This window comes from Nomascus leucogenys, chromosome 2 (assembly GCF_006542625.1).
Source record: "Nomascus leucogenys isolate Asia chromosome 2, Asia_NLE_v1, whole genome shotgun sequence".
NCBI classification, from domain to species: domain Eukaryota; kingdom Metazoa; phylum Chordata; class Mammalia; order Primates; family Hylobatidae; genus Nomascus; species Nomascus leucogenys.
Window position 1 is genome coordinate 1,618,749 of NC_044382.1, and position 13,738 is coordinate 1,632,486.

The window sequence follows — 13,738 nt, forward strand, 5'->3', positions numbered from 1 at the left end:
ATGTAAACAGAACTAAATATCGATGGACACTGAAATATGCGTTTCATCTGTCACATCTTTTGATTTTAAAACATAAGAACTACTCTTGGCCCAGAGGCCATAGCTCGCCATCCCCTGCCCTAAGGCAGAGAAGACACACACCGGCAGCCCACAGCAGGTTGTGCACACGGACCTTGGTTTACACATGGCTGCCATGTGACAATGGGGAGTCTCCATCAGCTGTCCCCATGCCCCACTGCTGCCTTCCACACCATCCACTTCAATGGTGGCGTCTGCCTGGCTCCTACAGGGATCTTTGACCCCCACTCTCAGACCAGCACTCCCTGAGGGGACACTGAGTGTGAGTAGTAGGGACACACCCAGTGCTGCCCCCTGTGTCACACCTGCCTTAATTCCTGGTCTGCATGTTAAGTTTTAGAAACTCCTACAATTAATATTCCTGGCTCTGGAGTTTGCTTAAAGAAAAACATTTTTAGAACTTCTGCATTAGCAGAACTTACTTGCTATTGCTCAGGGTACACAAAAGAGGACAAACCCAACTCCTAACCTCCCACACCTACAGACAGCCCTGCAGTGGAGAACATGCCATCCTTCTGTTTGTGTCACTGAAATCAGAAGGGGGCAGGATGCTCTGAAGGGAAAGGTAGGAATATGTACAAAACCTCTTGGTTCACTTGCCTGGCGGGAGATGCGGGTACAAGGCAGCTTCCTTCAGCCCTGTGGGTCCCTCCTGGGAGGGGTCCAGAGAGCTTGGCCCTTCGGATTCTGGCATCTGTAGGGACTGGAGTTCACCTGTAGACGGGTCCACTTCTTTTGAAGACAAATGGGTCCAGTCTTCATCTCCTCCTGAACAGTTATCCGACTCCATCTGTTCCTGGAACAAAACTCACCATGAGCACACAGGAGACACGCACAACAGGCCAAGCCTGACCATGGCACTGACTCCTGGCAAACAAACAGTCGGGGAGCATGCATGCACACATGCGTTTAAGGCTGCAGGGGTCTAGGGGGAACAGTGAGCCACTCATAAAGACCAAGTAACTACAAAGTTCTAGCAGGTTCCCAGAGTGACTTGAATGGCACAGACATCACTGCAGCAGCAGCAGCTCCCTCGGGTTTTCTACGTGGGGCTGCATAGGTGCTGAGGGTGAGGCGGAGGTGCAGGCCACAAATCACTAGGCTGGTCCCAGGTGGTGGGAGGGGCACAGGCTTGCCTCAGGGCGCCCCTCGGACTCCAAGGCGATCTTTCTCATCTGCTCCGCCAGAGACTGCGTGGCGGCCTCAACGTTCCCACCCGGCTTGCTGGGTTCAGAGCAGCAGCTGCTTGGCTGTGAGCTGCTCTTCTCTGTGCTGGAACTCTCTGGAGAGACAGGGGTCAGGCGGCTTCTTTTCCCTCCGTGCTCCACATCAATATCAACTTCAATGCCTAGAGGCCAAGGAGGAAAGAGAGAGCTGTGAAGTTCCCCCAAGGATGCACCTGCAAGCAGGAGCTTGGCCTGTGGGGACTACAGACTCACGAAGATCGCATGTTCAGTCCCCACAAGCAGGTGAGGGTCTGGATGGTGGCACTCAGCGTGTGGATGCAGGTGCTAGGTTCTCCTACCCAACTCGACCCCGGAATCACACCGCCAGTATGGGACCAGACGATGCAAACTCAGTCAGAGGCTTCTCCCAGTATGCCAGCTACAAATCTCTGTGGCTTCTGGAAACATTCTCGGTGTGCCCATGATACTGGACCTTTCTCTTTCTCCAATTCAGTAAAACATTAACCTCAGCTAGCATCTAAGGTCAGCTTCTGAGCCAGAAAGTCCAAAGAGACCTTGTTTTTCCTAACCATGCAGGACATGGGCCACACAGCAGGTAGGGCCACGCCCTATGTACAGGGAGAGCCAGTACTGCCTGTGGCAAGCACCTCCAGCCACAGTGATGGAAGGCCATGTGCCTCCTGACACCTGCAAAGAGGCTTTGTACGACGACACATACACGCACCTCAACACTGGGGCTCTCCTCAGGGAGGTGGACAGGCCATGCAGGCGAGGCATGGGGCCCGACACTGGCAGCGCAGGGCGCCTGCACACCTCCAGGCTCACGTGACTCACCAGGGACGGGAGAATCACCTGCACTATTTTTGAAATTAAATGTGTCAAAAGTCTCCACACACACAGCTTAAGAGTCACCAGTTGCCAAAGGCTGTGGTGCACACTCCCTGCCCCCATCCCACTCCCCAAAGCCTCCCTGTGCCCTTTCAGCTCATGCTGTTCTTGCCTGCTGAGTTGATAGCTGTGCATTTCCTACTCTAGACCAGTATCTGCCTCTCCTTCCACTACCCTTTCCAAGACTCAATTTTTTGTTAAAAGAACATTCAGTAGGCCAGGCGCGGTGGCTCATGCCTGTAATCCCAGCACTTTGGGAGGCCAAGGCGGGCAGATCATGAGGTCAGGAGATTGAGACCATCCTGGCTAACGGTGAAACCTCGTCTCTACTAAAAATACAAAAAATCAGCTGGGCGTGGTGGTGTTCGCCTGTAGTCTCACTTACTCGGGAGGCTGAGGCAGGAGAATCGCTTGAACCCGGGAGGCGGAGGTTGCAGTGAGCTGAGATGGCGCCACTGTACTCCAGCCTGGGCGACAAGAGCGAGACTCATCTCAAAAAAAAAAAAAAATTCAAAAAGAACATTCAATGTTTCAGCTAGTACCTCTACCTAAATGTTCTTTGCTGGGTCAGGTAGCAGACTGTTTCCTTGTGTAGCTTTTTGTTTTCCTACCACTGATGATGGCTTCTCTTTTCCTTTTTTTGTTTTGTAGACGGAGTCTCGCTCTCTTGCCCAGGCTGGAGCACAGTGCCACAATCTCTCGGCTCACTGCAGCCTCTGCCCACCAGGTTCAAGTGATTCTCCTGCCTCAGCCTCCCGAGTAGCTGAGACTACAGGCATGTGCCACCATGCCCAGCTAATTTTTGTATTTTTAGTAGAGACGGGGTTTCACCATGTTGGCCAGGCTGCTCTTGAACTCCTGACCTCAGGTGATCTGCCCGCCTTGGCCTCCCAAAGTGCTTGGATTACAGGCGTGAGCCACTGCGCCCAGCCTGCCTTCTCTTTGCATTTGCTAACTTTCCCCATGTTCTCCCACAGCATCTCCGTAGTTTTCTACAAGGGTGAAGTGGATCAGAGGCCCCACTCATTCTGGTGTTTTCCATAGAGAGTGCCCCTTGCTGTGCAGCCTCCTGTTCCAGCCAGGACTGGCAGCTCTCTGGACAGGCTCCACTGTGATGCTGTGACCGCCTTTACTTTCACCCTCTGTCCTGTTAGGTCCCCTGTTTCCTAATACCTCTGTGCTTCATTTTGGGTTTCCCTCTTCATGTGGTTCAAACCAAGGTTAAAATAATTAAGACTGTATACCAGAAAGTAACTTTGTTCTGCCCTGATACTTGATCATTTTAGCTGGGTATAGAATTCTAGGCTGGACCAGGCACAGTGGCTCATGCATGTAACCCTAACACTCTGGGAGAACAACATGAGAGATCTCTTGAGCCCAGGAGTTCAAAATCGGCCTGGGCAGCATGGCAAGACACCCCATCTCTACAAAAAAATTTTAAAATAGCTAGGCACAGAGCCGGGCACAGTGGCTCACGCCTGTAATCCCAGCACTTTGGGAGGCGAAGGCAGCTGGATCATGAGATCAGGAGTTCAAGATCAGCCTGGCCAAGATGGTGAAACCCCATCTCCAGTAAAAATATAAAAATCAGCCAGGCGTGGTGGCGGGTGCCTGTAGTCCCAGCTACTCAGGAGGCTGAGGCAGAAAATTGCTTGAACCCAGGAGGTGGAAACTGCAGTGAGCTGAGATCGCACCACTGCACTCCAGCCTGGGCGACAGTGAGACTCCGACTCAGGGTGGGGGGAAGAAAAAGAAAAAAATATCTAGGCACAGTGGCACATGCCTGTAGTCTCAGCTACTTAGGAGGCTGAAGCAAAAGGATCACTTGAGCCCACGAGATCGAGACAACTGTACCACTGCACTCCAGCCCAGATGACAGACCCTGTTTCAAAAACAAAACAATTCTAGGCCGAAAAGCCTTTTTAACTAATTTCTGGAGTCATCAGTTGTTCCATTGTCTCCTAGCTGTTCATGTTTGTTTGCTCTTTGTATTCCCAAGTATTTACAATAACCTAGAGTTATAGAAGCCCCTCCTTCTTTATCCTCAGGGTTCTGACACTTGACAACGATAAGCTTTGCTGTGGGGTCTTTCTCAGTCATTGGCGGCTGCTTTCAATCTAGAAGATAACGTCTTCATTGCCAAGAAACTATCTTGCATTTTTATTTTTTTGTTTTTTTTTTTTTTTTTGAGGCAAGGTCTGGTTCTGTCGCCCAGGATGGAGTGCAGTGGTACAATCCAGGCTCGTTGCACCCTCTGCCTCCCAGGCTCAAGCCATCCCCAACCTCAGCCTCCCGAGTAGCTGGGGCCATAAGTACACAACTCCATGCCTGGCTAGTTTTCGTAGTGTTTGTAGACACGGGAAGTGGGGGACGGTGTCTCCCTCTGTTGCCAAGGCTGGTCTCAAACTCATGAGCTCAAGTCACCCGCCTGCCTTGGTCTCCCAAAGTGTTGGGATTACAGGCATGAGCCACAATGCAAGAAACTGTCTTGCATTCTATGTTCATTTCCTCCTTTCAGTTTTCTATTCTTTCTGGAATTCCTACTCATCCTATATTGGGCTTCTAGACTTGTTCCTGCGTTAGTTTTTTTCTCTTTCCTCTCCTATCTCTATTTTGCTTTTGGAATATCTCCTTGAGACAATATTAGAATCTAAGTCTTCTTTTGAAGTTTTTTTTCTATTTACATTTTTTAATTTCAAGAACTTTCTTACTGTTCCCTTTGTTATCCTTTTTATAGTATCCTGTTCCTTTTTCATGCAGACAATACTCTTTTGTATCTCACTGAGGGCATTAACATTCTCTTCCCTTTAAGACCTTTTCTCCCACGTGTGGGGGCTTTCCTCAGATGGCTGGTGACCCAAGGCTGGCTGATCCCGCTGAAGCACTAAGAAAGGTTGACAGGAAGCCTTCTGTGGGGCCAGCACCATCACTAACTTTCCCTCTGCAGGGTACCGGGGGGTCTGGCAGGCAGGAGCTGTAGGACACTTCTCTGGGGGCATTCAGCCTCCCTCAGCAGGGACTCCCCACCTCCTGCCTGGCCAGGGAACTGACTGCTGGGCCCATTGCTCATTCGGGATGCCCAGTTTCAGGCTGGTGCCTCACCCTGCCCTGTGTCTCTGGTATCCCGTGTGGAAGCTTCCCTGGGTCAGGTGCTTCTGGAATTGAACATGAGGTCTCCTTCAGTTGTTGGCAAGAGCCATCATCTGGCCCACTGACACACTCTAACTCAGTGAGTACTGAGTCTCTGACACTCACTAGAGGTTTTCAACCCTCCCCCCTTGTTCCTGCCCCCATCACTCCCACCTCTTGCCTTTCCTGGTACCTGAACAGATGGTCTTGCTTCTCACCAGGATGCCCTGTTCTGGCACAGAGATTTCTGAAGCTTCCCTCAGCAGGTTGCCACCCTCCCTCCATTTCCATCTTCCAAAAGCTGATCACATGTTTGTCTTTTCCTCTGTTTCTTTGTCTATGGTGTTTTCTTTTTTGTGTAAGCACTTTCCTGTTATTTCAATAGAGTTTAAGGGGGAAGCAGAGGTAAAAGCAGGCTTAACTACAAGTACCTCCATCTGTAATATTTAAATTATTTTTCTCCTTTATTCTTCCCAACTTGTGATTATGAAAAGGTTGAAGCTGCCGGGCACAGTGGCTCACGCCTGTAATCCCAGCATTTTGGGAGGCCAAGGCGGGCGGATCACCTGAGGTCAGGAGTTCGAGACCAGCCTGACCAACATGGAGAAACCTCGTCTCTACTAAAAATACAAAATTAGCCAGGCGTGATGGCACATGCCTGTAATCCCAGCTACTTGGAAAGGCTGAGGCAGGAGAATTGCTTGAACCCGGGAGGCGGAGGTTGTAGTGAGCCAAGATCACACCATTGCACTCCAGCCTGGACAACAAGAGCAAAAGTCTGTCTCAAAAAAAAAAAAAAAAAAAAGAAAAAGAAAAAAGTTTGAAACAAAAAGTTGAAAGAATAGTACAATCAATACCCATATGCTTTTTAAATGGGTAACGAGACTCGCCTGTAAACAGATCAGAGAAGTCACAGAATTAGGATCTCTCTCCAACTTGATGATGAAAGCCTGAGATTTCAGGCCTTATAATAAGACTGTCCTTATAGTAAGACTGGCCTTATAATAAGGACAGGCTACTTTGTCTATGGAGTAGCCATTCTTGTATTCCTTTACTTTCTTAAGAAATTTGCTTTCACTTTAAAAAAAAAAAAAAAAAAAGACTAGATGATGCTCTGTGCCCTGCTGCCCCCCAAAGCCTCTGCGTGTCGGTTTATCAAAGATACCGTGACCAGGAGGGGCCCTGTGGCTTCGTGTCCTGCATCTCGGGGCCTGCAGCCTCGCCGCCAGGAGCAGCCTGGGTCTCGGTGGCTCCCTCAGCGAGTTCTCACCCCCCCACCACCAAAAGGCCTCGGCACTTCACATGAAAGCTGCCGCTTACCCCCACACACACTGCCACCGGGAGGCAGCTGTTGACTCGTTCCCCTTTGGGCCCTGCTCTGGGAACAGCCCCTTCTAGGCAGTTAACCTGTGAGTCATCCGGCTTATAGTTGCTCATAAAGAAAGGAAAGAAACTAGCACTAACTTATACAACAGTCTAAGCCACTCCGCGACTGGCTCTCCTCAGCTGAGACCACTCAGTCTATTTTACTAAAATCTTCCTTGTTTGTAGAGCTCCAGGCTCCTCCCTAGTTAGGAGAAAGCAATTCTATCCACTTTAAGCCATTAGCTTTTAGTGCTCAAAGACATCTGAGGGCCGGGCGCAGTGGCTCACGTCTGTAATCCCAGCACTTTGGGAGGCCGAGGCGGGCGGATCACGAGGTTAGGAGAAGAGACCATCCTGGCTAACACGGTGAAACCCTGTCTCTACTAAAAATACAAAAAATTAGCCGGGCGTGGTGGTGGGTGCCTGTGGTCCCAGCTACTCGGGAGGCTGAGGCCAGAGAATCACTTGAACCTGGGAGGAGGCAGAGGTTGCAGTGAGCCAAGATCACACCACTGCACTCCAGCCTGGGTGACAAGGGTGAAAGCCTGTCTCAAAAAAAAAAAAAACAACAAAAAACCGGACTAGCAATTCTTCTTTCCTATTCTCTGACTTCGCCTCTAAACTCTATTACAGAAGCCATGTGTGTTTGGGCTGTTTAGTTCAGAAGCAATGCCAAGATGTCACTGCCACCTCAAAGTGGAATGAGCAAGGCTGGATACAGTGGCTCATGCCTGTAATCCCAGCACTTTGGGAGGCCAAGGTGGGTGGATCACCTGAGGTCAGGAGTTCAAGACCAGCCTGGCCAACGTGGCGAAACCCCGTCTCTACTAAAAAAAATACAAAAATTAACTGGGCGTGGTGGCGGGTACCTGTAATCCCACTTACCCAGGAGGCTGAAGCAGGGGAATCTCTTGAACCCAGGAGGGGGAGGTTGCAGTGAGCAGAGATGGCACCACTGCACTCCAGCCTCCATGACAGAGCAAGACTCCATCTCAAAAAAAAAAAAAAAAAAAAAGTGGAATGAGCAGGGTTGGAGCAGATGGCAGTCATGCCCTGTAGCCACAGGAGGCAGCAGGCAGGGTTCGGACGCCACTCCTAGCAGCATTCTTTCAGACACTGAACACAACCTTTGGACAGGCTGGGTGGACACAGCCTGCCACTGCGGTCGCAAAAACAAGCTCACTCTTCTAGTGAGAGATGCAGGTGTCCCAGCGATCCATCTGCCATGACGGATCCACCGTCATCTTCAACTAGAAGTTGGCTTCATTCACCGATTCTCACTGCCACATGCCTAACCCTGCAGCACCCGCCCCAGACCCTTAGCTAGACGCAACAGGCACTTTCTAAGGCCCAGCAGGGAGGGGTCTCAGAGCCTGAGCTCATGCCTGGGGTCAGGTGGCACCTTCACCCACCCCACAGACCCACTGTGCAACCTGAGGCACCAGAACTGGGTGTCACCCAGAGCACCTGCCTCCACCTTCTCCCCGCTCTGAGGCAGGTCCAGCACTCAGAAGCAGCAGAAAGGTTTGGGGGGTTGTAAACTAAAATAAGAAAAAGATAAATAGCATGTCAACTAACTACTACCCAGGTCCTCAAAAGTCCAAATCCCAAGGCCTGGCTTAGGGGAAAATGCAGACTATTGTTCACCCAAAGGAGGGCAGTCAGAGGTGACAGGCAAGACCTGCAACCAGAGTCTGGTCACCCTCCCTTACTGGGATTATCCCGACTAAATGCCGGCTGATTCTACTTCACTCCATGTAGAAAGCTCGAGAATTTTGTCAGGGAATTCAACCTGAGTTGCCTGTGGTCCAGCACTACTAAAGGTTGATTTGAGGCAACAAATCCTCACTGGTGTCAAGGGCATGTCAATTACCCATTCCTCTGCAGTATTCCAGGTGAAAAGTTACATAAAGTGCAGGCTGAGTCAGGGAAGCACTGGGCAAGGAGGTGCACTCACCCAGAGGGCTAAGGGCAGCTGCCACACTCTCCCCCACGTTCTTCAGGAAATTCACGCTGGGATCCTCCGATGGAGCAGAAGCTTTGATTTTTACAAAGATAAGATAAAGATATCTTTAATGCCTTGGGTACCTGTCACAGTCCCGTCACCTTCTTGACAAGGTCCCTGTGTTCCCGGGTGACCTTTAACCCAGACGTCTTGTCCAGTGGCCCACTCAGCATCCCCCTCTCCTTCCTCCCACTCTGCACCCCCCGGCCCTGCACAGAGAGCTTCTCCACTCTCCCGTGCCGTTCCCCCTCATCCGTGACCCTGGTGCTCAGCAACCCCACAGAGGCTCAGGCTCAGTCCACTGTGAATGTTGATCACATCCTTGAGTAAATATGTTATTTACTCAAAGTCAAGCAAACATCCCTATCTTTGTCCCAAAGGGTGAGGTGATTCACAGGACACAGTAACATTAATAAAATCAGAATCCAAAAATCTAGACTACAAAGCTAAGGGTAAGTCTTTAACTTATAACTATGTTTAAAAGGACTTCAGCAACTTTGGCTCTGATCTTCCTGACAACCATCACAAAAGAGAACAAAGTGCACCAAAGATCCCTGGGCTGGAAGGGCCTCCCTGCCTGCACCTCAGTGTACCTCAAGAGGGCAGCCTCCTGAGGTGGGAAGGGCTGTGCGGGTGAATGTGTGGCCTCAGGCACTTAGGCACCTCAGTTTCCCCATTTGGGAAATGCAGAGAATACCCCCCACTTTGCAGGGTTCTTGTGCGATCATAGGACACTGGGAAGGTGGGGAGGTATCCTGAATTCTTGCCTTGCACACAGGCTTTGCACAAGGGCCCTGCACACAGGCTGCCTGACTACTGTCACCAAACAGAAGCCGGTTCCAACGCAAGCCTCACCTGATTCCGCTGTGGGACCAGGGCGGGCATCCCCTGCACGAGGAGGACGTGGGCTCCAGTTTCCTGGTGGGCCCATTTCCCATCCTGGCCACCCGAAGTGCCCGTGTTTCATCTTCCGGAGCCAGCGGCTGTGCGAGAAGCCCTGGGGGAGGAATTAGCAGAGGGGCAGGCAGTGAGCGGGTCAAGGTTCCTGCCACCCTGAGCCCACCCCAGGCCTACACAGAGGGCCTGCTCACCTCAGACAGGTGCCCGAAGGGGCTGGGGAACGCGAGCTTGGTGTGCCCCCGGTGCAAGCCTTTTCCCTCACAGACGCTACACAAGTCATAGTCTGGGCAGACGCTGCACTTGTAGCGGGTTCCTACCACGGGCCCATTGCAGCCATCACAGATCACATTGGGGTGCACCATGTTGCGAGGCGCCTCCTGAGCACACGGTGGCCGGTGGTCCCGCCGGCACTCTTTTTTCTCTACAGGAAGGGTAGAGAGAGCCGCTAGGGTGGGGCCCCCTAAAGTCCTCCCCCTCTATCGTCACTGTGGGGCTGTCACTGCCAGCAAGGCCCCTGGCCCTGCTCTCCAGCGTGGAGTCCACACAAAATTCAGCCGCTTAGGTGAGGGCAGCAGAGCAACCAAGAACCTGCTAGGAGGTTCCCAGTCCCTGTGTCTATTACCCGGGAACTGTGGCCCAGGCAGCAGAGCAGCAGCGAAGAGCCCTGTCTGCACAGCTTGGGCCACGCTCTTCACCCAAGCACCACGGCAGCAGACCCCATCCCTAGAGTGAACATGGACTCCTCTTTCTCAGGTCAGGCACAGCACTTAATATGTCTTTTTTGTTGTTGTTGTTGCCTAGGCTGGAGTGCAGTCGTGTGAGTTCGGCTCGTGGCAACCTCCGCTCTCCAGGTTTAAGCGATTCTCATCTCAGCCTCCTGAGTAGCTGGGACTAGAAGCGCGCACCACCACGCCCGGCTAATTTTTGTATTTTTAGTAGAGACAAGGTTTCACCACGTTGGCCAGGCTGGTCTTAAACTCCTGACCTCAGGTGACCTGCCCGCCTCGGCCTCCCAAAGTGCTGGGATTACAGGCGTGAGCCACCGCACCCGGCCAGCCCCTTACCTTTAATGTAGATTCGGAAGATGTCATCCTTCACATAGGACATGGCCATTGTCAATTCCTCGTCACTGGAAAAGGCAACCAAGTCCCCGTCCTCATCTAGATTGTTTAAAAGACAGCACATGAGCACCCAGGGGTTCTCAGCTGGACATAAGCTGCTGGAACGGGCTGAGGCCAGTATGAAAGGGACACTCACAGGGCTATAAACTGGAACACACCTACTTGAGCCACGGAGGGCAGGAGTGAGAGGCAAGACTGCCCCCTTGCTCTGGCACCTCCTGGAAGGTGAGTGCTCCAACCTGGGCCCTGGACCACAGCCACATGCAGGGGACGGAGGGCCTGGGCAAAGGGGCAACAGCAGCTTCGGCTGCTGCACTTATTTAGCCTTGGGCCAGCTGCCGCTTCAGAAACGTGCTACCTCATTCCACATCAGACCAGGCCCATGTCCATCTTCAACCGTGGGAGATCCCTGCCTGTGACCTGCTCCTGAGGGGCCCAGCCCCACAAAGGCCTTAGACTTCTAGTGGCTTGGGAGTAAAGGAGACGAGGGCATCTGCCTGCTTCCTTCCCTAACAAAGCTAAAAAACATGTATTTGTATGTAGTCTCCAGTTGTGACAGATACATGTGAGCTCAAATGGCTTTAAAGACAACTGTGCAGACCAAACCACACCATCCACCGTGCGTACAGGTGAGGCACCCAAAGGTGCAAACAACCCAAATGACTGTCAACTAATGAACAGGTAAACAAAACATGGCCTCTCCATACAACAGAATATTATTCCTCCAAAAAAAACGAAGTACTGATATGTGCCACAACACTGAACACATTACACTAAGTGAAAGAAACCACTTGCAGACGACATTGTCTGATTCTATTTACATGAAATGTCCAGGATTGCAAGATGCATAGATACGGAAAGGAGGTTGCTGGGGGCATGTGGATAGGGGGGTGATAAAAGGTATATATAGCGTTTATAAGGTGATGAAAAGCTCTCACATTGAATATGGTCCACAAACCTATGAAAATGGTGAAAACCACTGACTTGTACACTAAATGGGTGAACCTTTATGTCAATTACAGCTCAATAACATCACAAAAAAATTTTTTTTAAGAATAGGAGAGGGCCTGGCAGGCAGGCAGCCCTCCAGAGGGAGGTCCTAGCACTGCCCCCTCCCAGGGGCCCGGCTTTGGCCACCTCCCCGCCTCCTGGCCACAACCACCTCCCTAACCCCACCCCCAGGAGCCACAGGTCACACCAGCGCAGCAGGAAACAGTTCCTGGGCTTCTGTGCCCACACCAACACTTCTGAAGAACGTTCTCGTCTTGTCCGTCTGCACTTGCCAATGGGAAAACATCTGTACTGGCCCGCAGCGTTCCGCCGGCAATCAGTGCCCTCCTCCCAGGCGCTGTCGCGGCGCTCGCGAGTCCCCCGCACCCCCGCGCTTGTTTATCCGCGTCACTCCCTCCCCTCCGCCGGCGCTCCCCGGGCTCCTCCAGGGCATTATCTGAACCCACCACCTGGCGCAGCAAGATGTCAGTGTAACCCGAGTGCCCGCCTGACCACCCGGTTCCCGCGGAGAGCCAGAAAGTTCGCCCCGGCGCGTCCTTGCCAAAATCCCCAACAGCGTGGGGGGTGGGGGGGCGTCTGACGCCCCCAGGCTCGAACCCCCGGCCGGCAGGGCTCCACCGCCCCAGGGGGCCAACGCTGAACAGCGGGTCCCCGCCTTGGTCACCACTCCAGTCACCAGGCCGGCACCCATGGCCGAACTGGAGACCCACGCAGGCCACCGCCACCCACGGAGCAGCCAGAGCAGACCCCCTCACGGCCCGCCGGGCATCGGCGAGAAGGGAGGGGGCAGCCACCCCCCGGCAGGAGGTCGTGCCCGGCCTGCGTCACCGCCCCCGCCGCTCCCCGGCCCGCTCACCGCGGTAGTGCGCCTGGAAGCCTCCGGGCCGCAGCGCGGGGAACAGGGCGGCCACCCGGCTCAGCAGCCGCTCGCAGGGCCCGGGACCTGCCGCAGCCTCGGCTTCCGCCTCAGGCTCGGGGCTGAAGCAGAAGCTGAAGCGGCGGATCTCGCGCGCCGCGTCCTCTTTGCCCAGAAGGTAGGCCTTCACGGTGAGCGACGCCATAGCGAGCCGTGAGCTGGCGGAAAACGGGCCGTCCCGGCCGCAGCCGAAGCGCGGCTTTTGTAGCGAACGCGGAGGCCCCGCCCCGCCTCGAGAGGGGCGGAGCTTGTCGCGCCCTCCCCTCCCCCGCCACCGCCGTCGCGGCGCGAGAGCCGCCCTGCAGAGGCCCCTTCACTCTTCTCCCCTTCCCCGCTACCCCTCGCTCCAGGTCTCCCGGCCCCCTCATTGCTGACCCCTCTCTTCATTGCCCCGGTGCACCAAGGACCCCGAGAAACCGGCCCTGGCACTCATACTGGCCTGGGCCCCAGCCTCTGCACCTGGGATCAGGGTACTGGCGGGGGTCCAGCCCCTCGCCCCTCCCAGGCTTGGGCCTGGCCATGACTCAGCAATATCCTCAGTTGGGGGTACCCAGTGTAGGGAGAGGGGGACACAGCGCCCATATCAGGAGGCTGCTAGGCCGCCCAGTGGGCACTGCTGGCCAGAACAAGCTGGCTCTCAGGGTGCTGTTCCGACCCTGCCATGGTCAGCCTCCCGCGGTGGCAGCCCTCTTACAGCGCATAGCATCCTCGGTGACGGACCCCAACTCTGGCCTGAGCACCAGAGAAGTTCCCAGTTTAGTAGGAGTGGAGTTGAGAGGTGCTGGAGGACCAGCTGAGGTCTCCTGAGTGTCAGTGGTCGCCAAGTGTTCACTGTGGTCCAAGTGACTCCTTATGAGCTCCTCGATTCAGTAGGTAATGCCCATGGCCCTGTGGGGGCTCAGGCCCGTTGGCCTTATGGGCAGCCAAAGGGATCAGCCAACAGTCTCCTCAGCTAGGAACGAAGAAACACTGCTTTATGCCACCAAAGTAACCTGTCCGCCAGAACTGGGGCAAGGAGAGGGGCAGGACGAGTGGTCACCCTCCGGAGCCCCCAGGCAAGGTCCTGTGAGGGGGAGGTCAGAACCTGCTGGGTCCAACTCGTGCCATTTCAGGCCAGGGCGTGCAGGAGCTGGAGAAA

The 13,738-nt window shown here is 53.6% G+C and overlaps 1 protein-coding gene across 10 annotated transcripts in view; it reads right to left on the minus strand.

Moving 5' to 3' along the window:
* Positions 1-13,738, minus strand: part of SQSTM1 (sequestosome 1) — a 45,008-nt gene that overhangs the window by 14,645 nt on the left and 16,625 nt on the right. For 7 of the 10 annotated variants that reach the window (XM_030824399.1, XM_030824382.1, XM_030824421.1 and 4 more), the window contains 6 exons: positions 10,617-10,712; positions 9,744-9,973; positions 9,508-9,649; positions 8,605-8,685; positions 1,215-1,426; positions 679-874 (listed from right to left, as the gene is read on the minus strand). In XM_030824399.1, the coding sequence (XP_030680259.1) occupies positions 679-874; positions 1,215-1,426; positions 8,605-8,685; positions 9,508-9,649; positions 9,744-9,973; positions 10,617-10,665 (910 nt within the window). In that variant the 5' untranslated portion in view covers positions 10,666-10,712. Of the gene's footprint in view, positions 1-678; positions 875-1,214; positions 1,427-8,604; positions 8,686-9,507; positions 9,650-9,743; positions 9,974-10,616; positions 10,713-12,540; positions 12,919-12,975; positions 13,071-13,738 lie in introns of those variants that run through there. The other 3 variants (XM_030824361.1, XM_030824351.1, XM_030824368.1) reach the window with 2 other exon arrangements.